This window comes from Hyperolius riggenbachi, chromosome 1 (genome assembly GCF_040937935.1).
Source record: "Hyperolius riggenbachi isolate aHypRig1 chromosome 1, aHypRig1.pri, whole genome shotgun sequence".
NCBI lineage: Eukaryota > Metazoa > Chordata > Amphibia > Anura > Hyperoliidae > Hyperolius > Hyperolius riggenbachi.
Genome location: NC_090646.1, coordinates 371147150 through 371162909, shown reverse-complemented (window position 1 = coordinate 371162909; position 15760 = coordinate 371147150). Strand labels below are relative to the sequence as shown.

Sequence of the window (15760 nt, the reverse complement as noted above, 5' to 3'; positions counted from 1 at the left end):
TTATATGTAGTGGAAGCTCTACACAGTTACTGATTGCTCTATTTCACAATAAAGTATATATTTTTTGATATTGGCAAAGTGAGGCCTGTGCGAACTTTTTTCTGTGGTTGCAAATATAAGAATTTGAACTTTCAAGTTTAAGGCCCATACATAGCTGAACAGGTCTCCTGTGCAGTGCAGGTTGCACGCAGTGAGACCGTTCTCTTTCAGCTGTAGTGCCATTAGGAGACCCAGTCTGTTCACATATTGAGTTAAAGGGATACTGTAGGGGGGTCGGGGGAAAATGAGTTGAAGTTACCCGGGGCTTCTAATGGTCCCCCGCAGACATCCTGTGCCCGCGCAGCCACTCACAGATGCTCCGGCCCCGCCTCCAGTTCACTTCTGGAATTTCTGACTTTAAAGTCAGAAAACCACTGCGCCTGCATTGCCGTGTCCTCGCTCCCGCTGATGGCACCAGGAGCATACTGCGCAGACCAAAGACCATACTGGACTTGTGCAATACACTCCTGGTGACATCAGCGGGAGCGAGGACACGGCAATGCAGGCGCAGGGGTTTTCTGACTTTAAAGTCAGAAATTCCAGAAGTGAACTGGAGGCGGGGCCGGAGCATCAGTGAGTGGCTGCGCGGGCACAGGATGTCTGCGGGGGACCATTAGAAGCCCCGGGTAACTTCAACTCATTTTCCCCCGACCCCCCTACAGTATCCCTTTAATAGTAGGGAGGCTGGATGGTATCTTACTATTTTCGCAGTTAAACTGCTGTTCATGAAATGCTGTTGAAAACCAAGAAAACTGAGAATCCCCCACTAGGAGATGGACTGGCCCAAAACCTGTCGGTTCTGTCAGATTTTAACTGCCTACTTTTTTCGCGATAGTGGTCCTTTAATGGCTTTTAATTTCTACCAAAAGGCATTTTAGTATTATTGATCTAAGAAATATCAAGCATAAATTGTGCAGCAACAAAAGCTGACATTCAAAAAATTATTTGTCTGAACTGGAGCGTGAACTTTGAGTGAACCAAATTGCTGCTCATGTAGGTAAGCAATTACAATAGCATTTCTGAAACTTTGGGTCCTTGTAATCCAAATAAAAAGTTTTGGTGACACTGCAACCCACTTAAAGAGAAACCGTGACCAAGAATTGAACTTCATCCAAATCAGTAGCTGATACCCCCTTTTACATGGGAAATCTATTCCTTTTCACAAGCATATCATCAGGGGGCGCTGTATGGCTGATATTGTGGTGAAACCCCTCCCACAAGAAACTGAGGACCGTGGTACTCCTGGCAGTTTCCTGTCTGTGAACCTTGTTGCATTGTGGGAAATTGCTGTTTACAGCCGTTTCCAACTGTCAAAAAAGCATGCAGCAGCTACATCACTTGCCAGCAGTAAAAATGTCACCATGTGATAAATGTCAGAATGCAAGTCAGGGATTTAAAAGATTTTGCAATGGGCAAACACTGACTAAATCATTTATACATAATTTGTAAAAATGAAGCACTTATTTTCACTGGAGTTCCTCTTTAAGGATAATGTTACTGGGGAGTCCAAACAAGATGAGTCTGGATCCATCAAAGGCTTCACATCCGTAACAAGAAACAAAGATTCAGGACTCCCCTTGGATTTAGCTAATGTAATTTTTTTAAGCTTACAAACATGTCCGAAGATGGGCGCAAGATTTTGGACAGACAGACCTCTTGTCAAAGGCTGGGCAGAAAGAGAATGCAGCAGGCTGGGCACATCCATATAAAACGCCCGTTTATTGAAAAAAAAAAAAAAAAAAAAAGCATACAGCAGTACACAGCAGAGACTGCATATGGGAAGAGAGTGCACAAGCAGCACAGAGGTCGACCCTTAGCTGGGGTGCTTCATCAGGATCACTTGACAAAAGGTCTTTGGGAATGTTTGTTAAGGGGCCCCTACACTGGTCGATTTCAGCCACCGATCGATCAGAAATAGATTCTATCAAATTCCCCATTCGATCAATTTGATCTGACAGGATGGAAGATCTAGGTCGATCTGCTGCTGGTAGCAGATCGATGGCCGATAGAGGTGCATTAGATCTAATAGATTTAATTCTGAAAATCTATTGGAAATCTGTTCCTAGTGTGTGGCACACAGATAGATTCCTGTCAGATTGGACTTGAAAGGCATCTGACAGAAATCTATCGGATGGTCGAAAATCTGCTACAAATCTATAAGTGTATGGCCACCTTAAGACAAATAATTTGCATTCGCTAAATCCAGGTGGAGTCCCATAACTGTTTCTTGTACCTTATTCTGTGCCTGCTGCAATGGATTTGAACCAGCATTGTAAAGCAAAAAGAGCACAAATAACAATAACTTAAAGGGGCACTATGGTGAAAAATTATAAAATTTAAAATATGTGCAAACTTAGACAAATAAGAAGTGCGTTTTTTTTCCCAGAGTAAAATGAGCCATAAATTACTTTTCTCCTATGTTGCTGTCACTTACAGTCGGTAAGAAGCAACAGGTTTTAGACTAGACCATCTCTTCATAGGGTATTCTCAGCAAGGCTTTTATTCTTCAGTGTTCTCCCTTGAATTTTTTTCCAGCCGGGTGGCATAAAAAAAAAGTAGCCGGCTGGCATGAAGAAGTAGCCGGGTGGGGCGAGATGAGAATACAGGGCTGGTGCTTCTCTGCACAACTCAGCAGAGGAGGAAGTAAGCCGATGACAGCCGGGTGCTCAACAAAACTAGCTGGGTGGAGCACCCGGCTAAAAGGGCCTGGGGAGAACACTGTTCTTTATAAAGATAATCCCTTCAAAGGATTTAAAAAAAAATTATGCTGGCCAGCTTCCCTGCTCGCTACACAGTTTTTTGGCAGTTGGATTGATTAACTGCCATTCACCAAATGCTTTTGAAAATAAATCCCTGAGAATCCCCTATGAAGAGATGATCTAGTCCAAAACCTGTCGCTTCTGTCAGATTTATACAAACTACTGTAAGTGACAGCAACATAGGAGAAAAGTAATGCATGACGCATTTTGCTGTGGGAAAAAACAAACACTTGTTTGCACATATTTAAAATTTTTCGCCATAGTGCCCCTTTAGCCACCTCAGGACCAAAGGCTTTTTTTCACAAAAAGGGCCACTGCAGCTTTAAGGCGTCGCTGCAGGGCCACACAACTCAGCACACAAGTGACTCTTACAACCCCGCTCCCCCCCCCCCCCCCCCCCCCCACACACACCTTTTCTCCCCACCAGAGCTCTCGCTCTGCCAGCCAGAGCGGAGAATAACGACGATTGCCGGGGGAATGTCAGGAAGGCACGTCCCCGTTCTCTTCTTCCCTTCAGACCGCTGCTACCATTAGCGATCATGAACTGATCGCGATCGCGCCTGATCACTGAGGGGAGATGTCAGCTGTCATAGGACAGCTCAATCTCCCCTTTTGGGTGCGCACGATCGCGTCGGGATTGGAAACTGCAGGTGGCGTAAATCCTACGCCACATCAAAGTTAGGTAGCCACAAGTGCGGTATAGAATTTATGCTGCACGGTCCCCACAAGGTTAAAGTAAACCTGAGGTGAAAATAAACTGATGAGAAACAATTACATCTATCTCCCTACTCCTAAAAATGCTGAAATCGATTCACAATCTGTTTGCAGTAAAGGCAGCCATACGATCCCTCTCTGATCAGATTCGATCAGAGGGATCTGTGGGTCGATCGGATGGCAAATCGACCAGTGTATGGCCACCTTTACAGTGGTGGCTGCTGCTAGCAGAGTGGCATCTGCTAATGAGTAACTGCTGCTGAAATAGCGGCTAACCTTCACTCATCCAGGCCCATCCATCTGTTCTTCCTCCCCCTCCATTGGGACTTATACAGCCAAAATTCTATAGTCCCATAGTAATCACTATAGGGCTACAATAAATGGCTGACATTTTCCAGTGTATACTGAGTATACACTCCGGCGGCCATTTCTTTGTAGTTCTACAGTATATTAATTCCTATCAAACATGAAAACAAAATGAGAATTGGCTCTTGGGTGCATGAAAAGGATAGAAAACGTTATTAATATAAATCACATATGTCAAACACATATCATAGATGTAAATATCCCTTAAAGAGAATCTGTATTGTTAAAATCGCACAAAAGTAAACATACCAGTGCGTTAGGGGACATCTATTACCCTCTGTCACAATTTTGCCGCTCCCCGCCGCATTAAAAGTGGTTAAAAACAGTTTTAAAAAGTTTGTTTGTAAACAAACAAAATGGCCACCAAAACAGGAAGTAGGTTGATGTACAGTATGTCCACACATAGAAAATACATCCATACACAAGCAGGCTGTATACAGCCTTCCTTTTGAATCTCAAGAGATCATTTGTGTGTTTCTTTCCCCCTGCAGTTCTCATGCACTGAAGTTTCAGGCTGCTCTTTTCTTCCTGCAAACAGCTTTGCCCTTGTCTGTAATTCCTCACTATGTGAAAGCCCAGCCAGCTCAGAGGAGATTTATCCAGCTTGTAAAAGATAAGAGAAGAGAGAAGCTGCTCTAATCTAAATAACACACAGGCAGTGTGCATAGAGGGGCCTGGAAGGGGGAGTTCATCACAGAACCACAACACTGAAGAACTTGGCAGCCTTCCAGACACAGGCTGACAAGTCTGACAAGAGAGAGATAAGTTGATTTATTACAGAGATGGTGATAGTAGAAAGTGCTGCAGTAAGCCACAACACATTAGAATAGCTTTTGGAACTTGTAGGATGATAAAAAACAGGATGCAATTTTTGTTACGGTGTCTCTTTAAAACCCAAAATAACCCAATAAAAGTACTCCTCACAGAACACTCCAACACCATAGGGGCTGCAGTCCCCTAGATAGAAACCAGAACCTGCACCGTATGAGGCTAAGAGATGATGGATGTGGTACCACTATTATTGATGAAGTTGAAGGGCCATGCAGTTCAACCCAAGCATGTAGTGGGCGATGGAAAGCATACGGGTGCAAACAAAGCACATTAATGATTTTCCTGGAGCATGAAATGGACACAAGAAGGCAAAACCATGTGTGATGCTAGCATCAATAAGCAAAGCTTGAAGCAGGTGAATGGCATGTAGACAAGCTGATGGCATGCAAGTATGGTGCATGAAACAAGCTGATGGCATGCAAAATGCATATGTAGGCATGCAGTCCCTCAATCGCAGGGTATGGGCTGATGTAGGACAGATGGTCTTCACAGAATGTGGGCACATGTAACAGATGGTAAAAACAGTCCCCCAATCGCAGGGCATGTGCAACTGATCAAAGCAAATGGATGCATGGAGCAATGTCCCTTTATATTTACCAGGCTTGAAATGAAGAAATCCAAAAGGCAATGTAGGTATGAGCTTGCAGATCCCTTATGCTGTCAGAAGGCTGACCCAAATAGTCCAAATATTGATGAGTAAGAGTTGGTCCAGATTGGTGCAGGTTCCAGAAGGTGTGGAGGAGAGGAGACGCTGTCAGGAAGAGCCTGACATGTTTCGCCGCACCTGGCGGCCTTCTCAAAGGCAAACAGCGTTGGTATGTACATGGACGCCATAACGGCGTCCATAAATACTGAAAGCGGCTGCGCGGCCCATCCCACCCCCAGTCACACGCATCACCACCTCACGCTCACAAAGCAGTGGGCGTGCGGGCGGCCGGCAGCTGGAGCGCAAATGCGCTCCACCAACAGGCATCACAGAACGGCGTCAAATGCCGCCGGCGGATGACGTCGGAGAAGTGGCCGCCCAATGGGTATAATGGAGGAGTGGAGCGACGGGTAGATGCGGACAGCGCAGCCGCACACAGCATGCAATGCACATAAACAAACAATAAATACACATGACGATAAGGGCAACATAACCTCCCCCATCGCCTGAAATGGTAAATGACAGGGCATGGGGAGCAAAAAGAAGAATATAAATCGCTGAGATTAAGTAGTATAATATATAGATTCGCGCTATAGGCATGGAAACACCATGAATTCAGGGGCGCCATGTCCAGGAACGCGGATCCTAACCATCCCCATAAATGTATATATACATAAGAGAGGTGGAGAGAGACCAGCCTATATGATAATAGTGTATTAACACCTGCGTGGGAGTAATCAGACTCACCCACGCATATATAACAGGCCAAAATTTTTTTACAAATTTTGCCACTCATGGGAAGAGAGCAATCCAACAGGAGAGGATCACGGGGCCACGTAACCGGGGACCCTTCATGATGTCACTCAACGTGCACAGGAGCAAAGAAACTAGGAGGAGGAAAGACAGAAAAATAGTGGGGGGAGGGAAAGGGGGGAAGAAGAGAGGGAAAGGAAAACGGGAACCAGAGGAGGGAAAAGAAGGAGGGGGAGGGGAAGAAAGACAAAGAAAGAGAGAGGGGGAAACAGGAAAGGAAGGAGGGAAGAGAAAAAAGACAGAATAGTGAAACCAGAACAGAGTCGCGCAAAACAGCTCCAGGAACTCAACAAATGATCTTGGAGAACTAACTGGGCAGAAACACCCGATAATTGATACTATCGTTTAAACCCTTAGGTTCAGTGGCCTTGAGATCAAAAATCCAACGGGACTCTAGCTGTAAAAGGGCTTTATCGATGTCGCCACCTCTAGGATGAGCATGGACCCTATCCAAGCCTATGAATCTAATAAAGCTAGGGTCCCCTCTATGCTCCAGATGAACATGTCTGGAAATTGGGGATTTAAAGTTGCAGTTGGCAACATCCCCCACATGATCTTTGATCCTTTCCTTAAAAGCTCTTGATGTTTTTCCAACGTAAAAACATCCACATCTGCAGTACATTAGGTAAATGACACCCACAGTATTGCAGTTAACAAAATGTTTTAATTTCCATTGTCGCCCATTGGGCAACGTTATGACCTTACCTATTTGTAGGTAGCGACAATAGACACACCCTCCACAGTTGTAAGTTCCCGTAACTATACAATGTTTCTGGGGGCCATTTTTGCCCCAGAAGTGGCTAGATGTTACAAAATTTCGCAGTGTCTTACTGCGTTTAAAAGTCACCTGTGGAAGAGGTGATATAAAATCCCTTACCACTCTATCATTTGTCAACACATGCCAATGTCGGCGGAGTATCCTGTCAACCTCTCTGTTCTGATCGTTGTACCGAGTAATTAAACGTGTATTATTGCTACTGGGGGTATCTTTGCTTTTTTTTAGTTAAAAGTGCCGTACGATCCGACATCTTCGCTCGTTTGTAGGCCTTTTTCAGCCAACGGTCCTTATAGCCCCTCTCTCTAAAGCGAGAGCGTAATAGTTTTGCTTCTTTCTCGAAAGTAATTTCATAACTGCAATTGCGACGTGCCCTTAGATATTGACCCGTGGGGATCCCACGGATAGTATGGATGGGATGTGCACTGTTGGCATGAAGATATGCATTAGATGCAGTGGGTTTACGATACAGATTGGTTGACAAGGAGCCATCCGGCCCAACACTGATCATGAGGTCAAGGAATGCTAAAGAATGTTCATTGCATTCCATCGTGAATTTCAAATTCCAGCTGTTATGATTCAATGTAGCCACAAAATCCCTCAGCAATTCCATGCCACATGTCCAAAACATGAGCACGTCGTCAATGTACCTGTGCCACGCAACAATGTGGCACAGGTACATGACGAGGGCATTATTACCGAAAAGATGACGCTCCCAATCCCCCAGGTACAGGTTTGCCAGCGAGGGGGCACACGTGGTCCCCATCGCGGCCCCCTGCACCTGGAGGTAGTAGACGCCATCAAACACGAACACATTGTTCTGTAAAATAAATGTCAGACGATCAAGAATGAATTGATTATGGGGCATCTCCCCAATCTCCATTTCTGAAAGGGATTTACCTACAACCTCAACCCCCCTCCCCTGTGGGATGCTGGAATAGAGGGCCTCCACATCCAGGGTCACCAACAAAGAACCAACGGGCAACTGCAGCCCCTCAAGGATGCCCAAAAGGTGCAGCGTATCACGTACATATGAAGGTAATCGGTGGACATGTGGCTGTAAGTGCTTGTCCACATACACACTTATGCGTTCGGTTAGTGACCCATTGCCTGAGACAATGGGTCGTCCCGGCGGTCTATTAAGGTTCTTGTGTACCTTCGGTAGGGCGTAAAACGTAGGTGCGGTCGGACTCTCTACTTTGAGAGTAGACCCCACCTCTGCCGTGATGACGCCCTGACCAATCGCGGTGTCAATAAGATCGAATAGCATGCGCTGGTTGGTGATGACCCTGGATGCGGAAACCCTCCGGTACCATTCCTTGTTAAGAATCTTTTGGCACATATGGACATATTGTTCTGTCCTCATGACCACCACGTTCCCTCCCTTATCCGAAGGTTTAATAATAATATGTTTATTGTCACGTAGCTCCGTGAGTGCGCGATGCTCCTCATCAGACAAATTTGGTGTTTGGTTATTAGTTATCCACAGATTACGGATGTCCCTCTCAACCAGCGAGACAAACGTGTGGACACTGGGACATAGGGAAAAGGGAGGGAACGAGGCAGACCTGGGCTTAAATTGTTGATTAATTTGTTCACTCACAGTCCTACTAGGGACAGTGAATCCAACAAGGTCCTCTTCCACACCCTGATCAGTTTCTTCACTCAGCTTTACTAAATCCATTAACGCTCTATAGTCCTGATTGGACCAATCTTTCCAATCTGTGATAGCTCCCCCCAATGGGTGTTTCTGCCCAGTTAGTTCTCCAAGATCATTTGTTGAGTTCCTGGAGCTGTTTTGCGCGACTCTGTTCTGGTTTCACTATTCCGTCTTTTTTCTCTTCCCTCCTTCCTTTCCTGTTTCCCCCTCTCTCTTTCTTTGTCTTTCTTCCCCTCCCCCTCCTTTGCCCTCCTCTTGTTCCCGTTTTCCTTTCCCTCTCTTTTTCCCCCCTTTCCCTCCCCCCACTATTTTTCTGTCTTTCCTCCTCCTGGTTTCTTTGCTCCTGTGCACGTTGAGTGACATCATGAAGGGTCCCCGGTTACGTGGCCCCGTGATCCTCTCCTGTTGGATTGCTCTCTTCCCATGAGTGGCAAAATTTGTAAAATTTTTTGGCCTGTTATATATGCGTGGGTGAGTCTGATTACTCCCACGCAGGTGTTAATACACTATTATCATATGGGCTGGTCTCTCTCCACCTCTCTTATGTATATATACACATTTATGGGGATGGTTAGGATCCGCGTTCCTGGACATGGCGCCCCTGAATTCATGGTGTTTCCATGCCTATAGCGCAAATCTATATATTATACTACTTTATCAGCGATTTATATTCTTCTTTTTGCTCCCCATGCCCTGTCATTTACCATTTCAGGCGATGGGGGAGGTTATGTTGCCCTTATCGTCATGTGTATTTATTGTTTATTTATGTGCATTGCATGCTGTGTGCGGCTGCGCTGTCCGCATCTACCCGTCGCTCCACTCCATTATCCCCATTGGGCGGCCACTTCTCCGACGTCATCCGCCGGCGCCATTTGACGCCGTTCTGTGATGCCTGTTGGTGGAGCGCATTTGCGCTCCAGCTGCCGGCCGCCCGCACGCCCACTGCTTTGTGAGCGTGAGGTGGTGATGCGTGTGACTGGGGGCGGGGTGGGATGGGCCGCGCAGCCGCTTTCAGTATTTATGGACGCCGTTATGGCGTCCATGTACATACCAACGCTGTCTGCCTTTGAGAAGGCCGCCAGGTGCGGCGAAACATGTCAGGCTCTTCCTGACAGCGTCTCCTCCACACCTTCTGGAACCTGCACCAATCTGGACCAACTCTTACTCATCAATATTTGGACTATTTGGGTCAGGCTTCTGACAGCATAAGGGATCTGCAAGCTCATACCTACATTGCCTTTTGGATTTCTTCATTTCAAGCCTGGTAAATATAAAGGGACATTGCTCCATGCATCCATTTGCTTTGATCAGTTGCACATGCCCTGCGATTGGGGGACTGTTTTTACCATCTGTTACATGTGCCCACATTCTGTGAAGACCATCTGTCCTACATCAGCCCATACCCTGCGATTGAGGGACTGCATGCCTACATATGCATTTTGCATGCCATCAGCTTGTTTCATGCACCATACTTGCATGCCATCAGCTTGCCTACATGCCATTCACCTGCTTCAAGCTTTGCTTATTGATGCTAGCATCACACATGGTTTTGCCTTCTTGTGTCCATTTCATGCTCCAGGAAAATCATTAATGTGCTTTGTTTGCACCCGTATGCTTTCCATCGCCCACTACATGCTTGGGTTGAACTACATGGCCCTTCAACTTCATCAATAATAGTGGTACCACATCCATCATCTCTTAGCCTCATACGGTGCAGGTTCTGGTTTCTATCTAGGGGACTGCAGCCCCTATGGTGTTGGAGTGTTCTGTGAGGAGTACTTTTATTGGGTTATTTTGGGTTTTAAGGGATATTTACATCTATGATATGTGTTTGACATATGTGATTTATATTAATAAAGTTTTCTATCCTTTTCATGCACCCAAGAGCCAATTCTCATTTTGTTTTCATGTTTGATATTCAGTTATGTTGGCATGTGCATGATAAGGATATATATTTACGCTCATATACTATGATACTACTACTTCTACTTTAGGGTAGAGATTATTATTTCCCTAATTGACGCTGCCCTACAGCTTTGAGGCATTTTTACATATATATATTAATTCCTAAGGGTCTTCAGGTAAACAGAGGTGTAGGCAGAGCGGTGACACAGGTTGGCCCTAACCATTAATGCATGCGGGACCATAGCAATGGCCAGCAAACTGTGTGCAATTAAAATCTCACAAGATCTTTGGGGGCCACTGGAAAAGTCTTTGTAGGTCATGTTTGGTCCTTAGAACAGACTTTGGACCAGGGCTGTGGAGTCAAAGTAATTTTGGGTACCTGGAGTAGGTGGTTTCAATAAACTGAGGCGTCAGATGATTTTTGAACCAAATCCATAGCCTTTGTAAAATTTAGACTAATGGTGCCCATACACGATACAATAAAAACGTTAGATTTTCCCATTTATTCGATCTAAATGATCAAATGAAAGTTGAAAATATTATTTCCGAAAGAAATTCAAACGATTATCCCATTTTTTCGAGCAAACTCTGATCGGACATGCTGGAAAATCTTTATATTCGATCTAAATGATCGAAAAAAAATGAAAAATTTGTACCATGTATGGCCACCTTAAAGAGGCATTTAACCTCCTTGCCGGTCTAATTCCCCCAGCAAGGAGGCAGCGCAGCATTTTTTTTAAATTTTATTTTAAATCATGTAGCGAGCCCAGGGCTCGCTACATGATAGCCGCTGAGCAGCGGCAGCTCCGCAGCCACTCCGATCGCTTCCGGCGATCGGAGTAAGCAGGAAATCCCGTTCAGAACGGGATTTCCTGTTGGGCTTCCCCGGTCGTCATGGCAACGGGGCGGGATGACGTCGGGACGTCATAGGGAATCCCGGGCCACCCCTCAGCGCTGCCTGGCCCTGATTGGGGGGGGGGGGGGGGGGCGACGCGACGTTGCGGATAGCGGCGGATCGGCAGCGATCGGATGTTACAAGCAGCTAGCAAAGTGCTAGCTGCTTGTAACAAAACAAAAAAAAAATTATGCAAATCGGCCCAGCGGGGCCTGAGAAATCCTCCTGCGCAGGTTACCCCAAACTGAGGGATAACCGGGAAGGAGGTTAAGTGAAAAAAAAAAAATCTAGTTCTACTCACCTGGGGCTTTCCTCAGTCCCCTGCAGCTGATCGGTGCCCTCGGCGTCTCTCCGATCCTCTTGGTCCCGCCGGCGACCACTTACGGTTTCGCCGTCAGGACCCGACAGGCTGGGAACGCGAGTGATTCTTCGCGTTCCCAGCAACAATAGCTCCCTCTATGTTGCTATAGCAGCTCTCTATTCTACCAGAGCTGATTGCCACTTAACGGAGGCATTCGGAGGACGGCGAGGGCCGCATCCATGGTTATGAGCTTGGAAGCCCCAGGTAAGTAAAACAAATCTTTAACAGCCCATTGTAAAACCCTTCTTTTCCCCCGATTTACATTCTGACATTTATCTCATGGTGACATTTTTACTGCTGGCAGGTGATGTTACTGGAAGTAGCTGCTGCTTGCTTGTTATAAACAGCTATTTCCCTCAATGCAACGAGGTTCACAGACAGGGAACTGCCAGGACCATCCACACAGTTTCCTGTGGGAGGGGTTTCACCACAATATCAGCCACACAGAGCCCCCTGATCATCAGTTTGTGAAAAGGAATAGATTTCTCATGTTTACTGATTGGGATGAAGTTCAATTCTTGGTCACGGTTTCTCTTTAAGCAAAAACCTGAATTAAGGCTGAGAATTAAACAAAGATCAGTAGAGAAACCATGTGAACAGGCAAGGCATTACTGTATTTTAATGCTTGAACACCACACAAGACATTTTGCAGAACAGGTAAACATGATGTAGCTGATAACAGGGATGCAGAACACTTAACATTTAGCATAGCTGAAGCAACTTACCTCACCAGACCGGCCAACCTCAATCCTCACAACTGCTGGAATGGATTTCAGGTATGCCTCAAGTGTGGGGAAGCCCATTTCCTTGAATGGAATGTAGCCTCCAATAAGCCCTTTATATTCAGCTTGTACACGATGTAACGGCACTCCATTTTTGCTAGGCTGCAGAACAGCCCGCACCATCTTTTCTATAAGATCCTTCTCCGATTCCAGCATTTTTGCTAACAAGAAAAAAACCAAGCAAATATTGTTTAGCAGAAGTCATAAAGAAATATAAAGCATTAGGAATAAGTGTCAGCATTGCACATAGGCATTTGAAAAATTACATGTATGAATGTTTGTTAAAGCCCCTTCCTATGCACCAATGTTTCCTGCCTACTGTTGGAACATGTCTGTGTAAAAGCTCCTTGACTTTAAGGCTGGTTTCACAGTGGGACGTTAAAGTCCCACGTTACAGCAGCCAGTAACGCAGCCTAACTCACAGCACTGTAAAATCAATCAATCTGTTCACAGTGCACACGTTGTGTTACATAGTAACGCAGCACGTTTAAACAAAGTGCTGCATGCTGTACGTTATACTGGGCTAAGCCACGTCAGACTGTTTGCACATGCTCAGTAATGTTGGAGGAGGTGGTCTCCTCTCCCTTCCTCCGAGGCCAGCCACATGGCTAATTAATATTCACTGCACTGCAGAGACTCATGGTAGGACTGTAGTGTTGTCCGGATCATGAGCGAATCATTCATTTGATCCGGATCTTTTTTGTGAGTCGAATCATCACAATGAAAGATTCAGTTCACAGTGGATGTCTGGAAGAAACAGGAACATACAGAATGTACAGTGCAGGGAAAGTCCTGTCCTGCTAGTCATTTCACCCAGTCTGCTTCCCTAGTAAAATGATTCAAATGATTCGGTTCAAAGATCCGGATCTCTTCAATGATCCGATTCAAATGATCCGAATGCTTAAAAAGACCCGGACTTCCTATCACTAACCTGGAGCGGCTGCTTTGAGAGCTGTATAACGCAGCTCAATCCGATGTCCAACTTCAACACCACCATGCGTTGTGTTAGGGGCACGTTATGCGACCATAACGTCCCCTAAAACGCAACGTCTTGGTGGGAAAGTAGCCTAACTGATGCAAATGAATTCAATTTTAAAGGACAACTGAATTGAGAGGGATATGGAGGCTGCCATACTTCTTTTCTTTAATTAATACCAGGTCACTGGCAGTCCTGCTGATTCTCTGCCTCCAGGTGTTTGACATTGTCAGATCTGACAAGATTAGCTGCATGCTTGTTTTTGGTGCGATTCAGAAAAGTGCTTTTAAAAAAGCCCAATAAATCGCTCAGAGCTTGATATAGCGCTAGCGATTTATAATGTGAACAAAACCTAGGGCGTCGGAGCAATTTTAGGTAGCTGGAGTCGGTAGTTTCATGGACTGAGGAGTCAGATGATTTTTGTATCGACTCCACAGCCCTGGATGTGACTAGATCCTATTGCTTTGCATAGGATCGGTTTACACTACTATAAACGTAAGGTTTTTAAGACCAATGTGAACCAAACCTTACACACACAATTTTCATACCTTGCAGCTAAAATCCATTTTTTTTTATTTATTTTTTTTTTACACACACATACTTGCTTCATTAGTGGGAAGCCTCCATATAGTCTAGAATCTAGTTTATTTCTACATCCTTCTCAAGCACCGGGTCTTTTATATACATGTAAGCAAGCATACTCATGTAGAAAGGAAAAAAAAATGTGTACAGATGGTTTTAGTTCTACTGGACACGCACAGGCTGTTCTCACGCATGTCCAATATAGATGCGCTCATCCACAGCCATGCTCCAAGAAAGAAAATAAAGAGGGAACCCAGCGTTCGTTTGTTGGGCTGCAGAAGCCTCTGGACTATCGAGAGGCTTTCCAGTAATGAGGTTTCCAACTTTTATATATTTTTACACTTCAGTGTACATCCCTCGGCCTGGCATCGCGCTCCCTCCTGTATGCTTGTCTCCATCCCCGCTGTCTGTTCTGTCATCAGTGGCATGCATGTACTGATGTAACATGGCGCCAGGTTACGTAGAACAGGCAGCTAGCAGGGGATGGAAATAGAAAGACACATTAGGAATTGTGGCGGCCCAACAGGTGGGTGCACCAATGAAAAGAGGCCCCAGGGAATTACTAAATTATTGAAACTGGCTACCGGCATACAGCATGTGTGACGTCGCACTCGAGCCACACGCCGGCAGCAAGTGAGTTGCGAATGCGGAAGATGGATGGGCACTGCGGCGGGCGACAGGTAAAGTATAAATGCAGATGGGCACATTTATATTTGAGAGAAAAGAGATGGGGGTTCTGTCGCTCATCCAGATATTGCATGCCGTTACCGCCGCACACCTGATCTACCACATCAGCCCAAGACTTCCTAGCATGTCCGATTGATGCAAAAGGGTCAAATTCGGATGGTTGATAAGCTGCCAAATGACTAGATGATTGGCCACTTTTAGGAACAGTTCCTATTTTATAACTGGGAGCCGTACACATTGTCACTCTGCAAACTGCTGGATCTGTTGCAGTAAGCGGGCTGCACTTCTGTGCAGCCCGCAATCATTCCAGGCAGGCGGATGCGTTCCCCCATATAGCATCTGCCCCAGGCTGCGTGCCCCTGTACACAGCCCTACGGCCGGCAGACACATGGGGATCTCAATTAGGCTGCAAAAGACCAATGGGAATTCTCAGCAAAAGGGAGATTTTTCATTGGTTCATGGTGGACCAATGAAAATTCTCCCTGTTGCAAGGGATAACTGCAGGCTATGGAGAGCCCCGTGCTTCTGCTGGCGGCAATTGGCGGCAGGAAGTGGCAATTGCTTCCGACAGGTGGAGCAGACAGCGCTAAATGGATGGAGCTTACTGAGCCTGTTTTGAACCCGCTCAAGTGAGAATGGAGTCTTTTGAACCCGCTCAAGTGAGAATGGAGTCTGATGCCTGGTACACACAACGCGATTTCTCATCAGAATGATGGTCAAATCGATTATCCAACATGTCCAATCTGATTTCCGATCGCTTTTCTAATAGTTTTTCCGATCACTTCTACAAAAAAAAAGGATCATGAAAAACGTTCGGAAGTCAGATTGGACCTGTTGGAAATAATCGATTCAACCATCAATCTGTCAGGAAATTGCAACGAGTGTACAGGTAACCATACATCTAGTAATTTGGCTGTATGATCGACCAGTCGATTAGATCATTTTATAGGATCGAGAGAGAATCGAGTG

General features: G+C 45.6%; 1 protein-coding gene across 1 annotated transcript in view; it reads right to left on the bottom strand.

Annotated features, from left to right (window-relative positions):
* Positions 1 to 15760, bottom strand: part of TDRD7 (tudor domain containing 7) — an 84822-nt gene that overhangs the window by 57187 nt on the left and 11875 nt on the right. Inside the window, exon 2 of the mRNA XM_068234318.1 lies at positions 12490 to 12707. Within this exon, the coding sequence (XP_068090419.1) occupies positions 12490 to 12702 (213 nt within the window). The 5' untranslated portion in view covers positions 12703 to 12707. The remainder of the gene's footprint in view (positions 1 to 12489; positions 12708 to 15760) is intronic.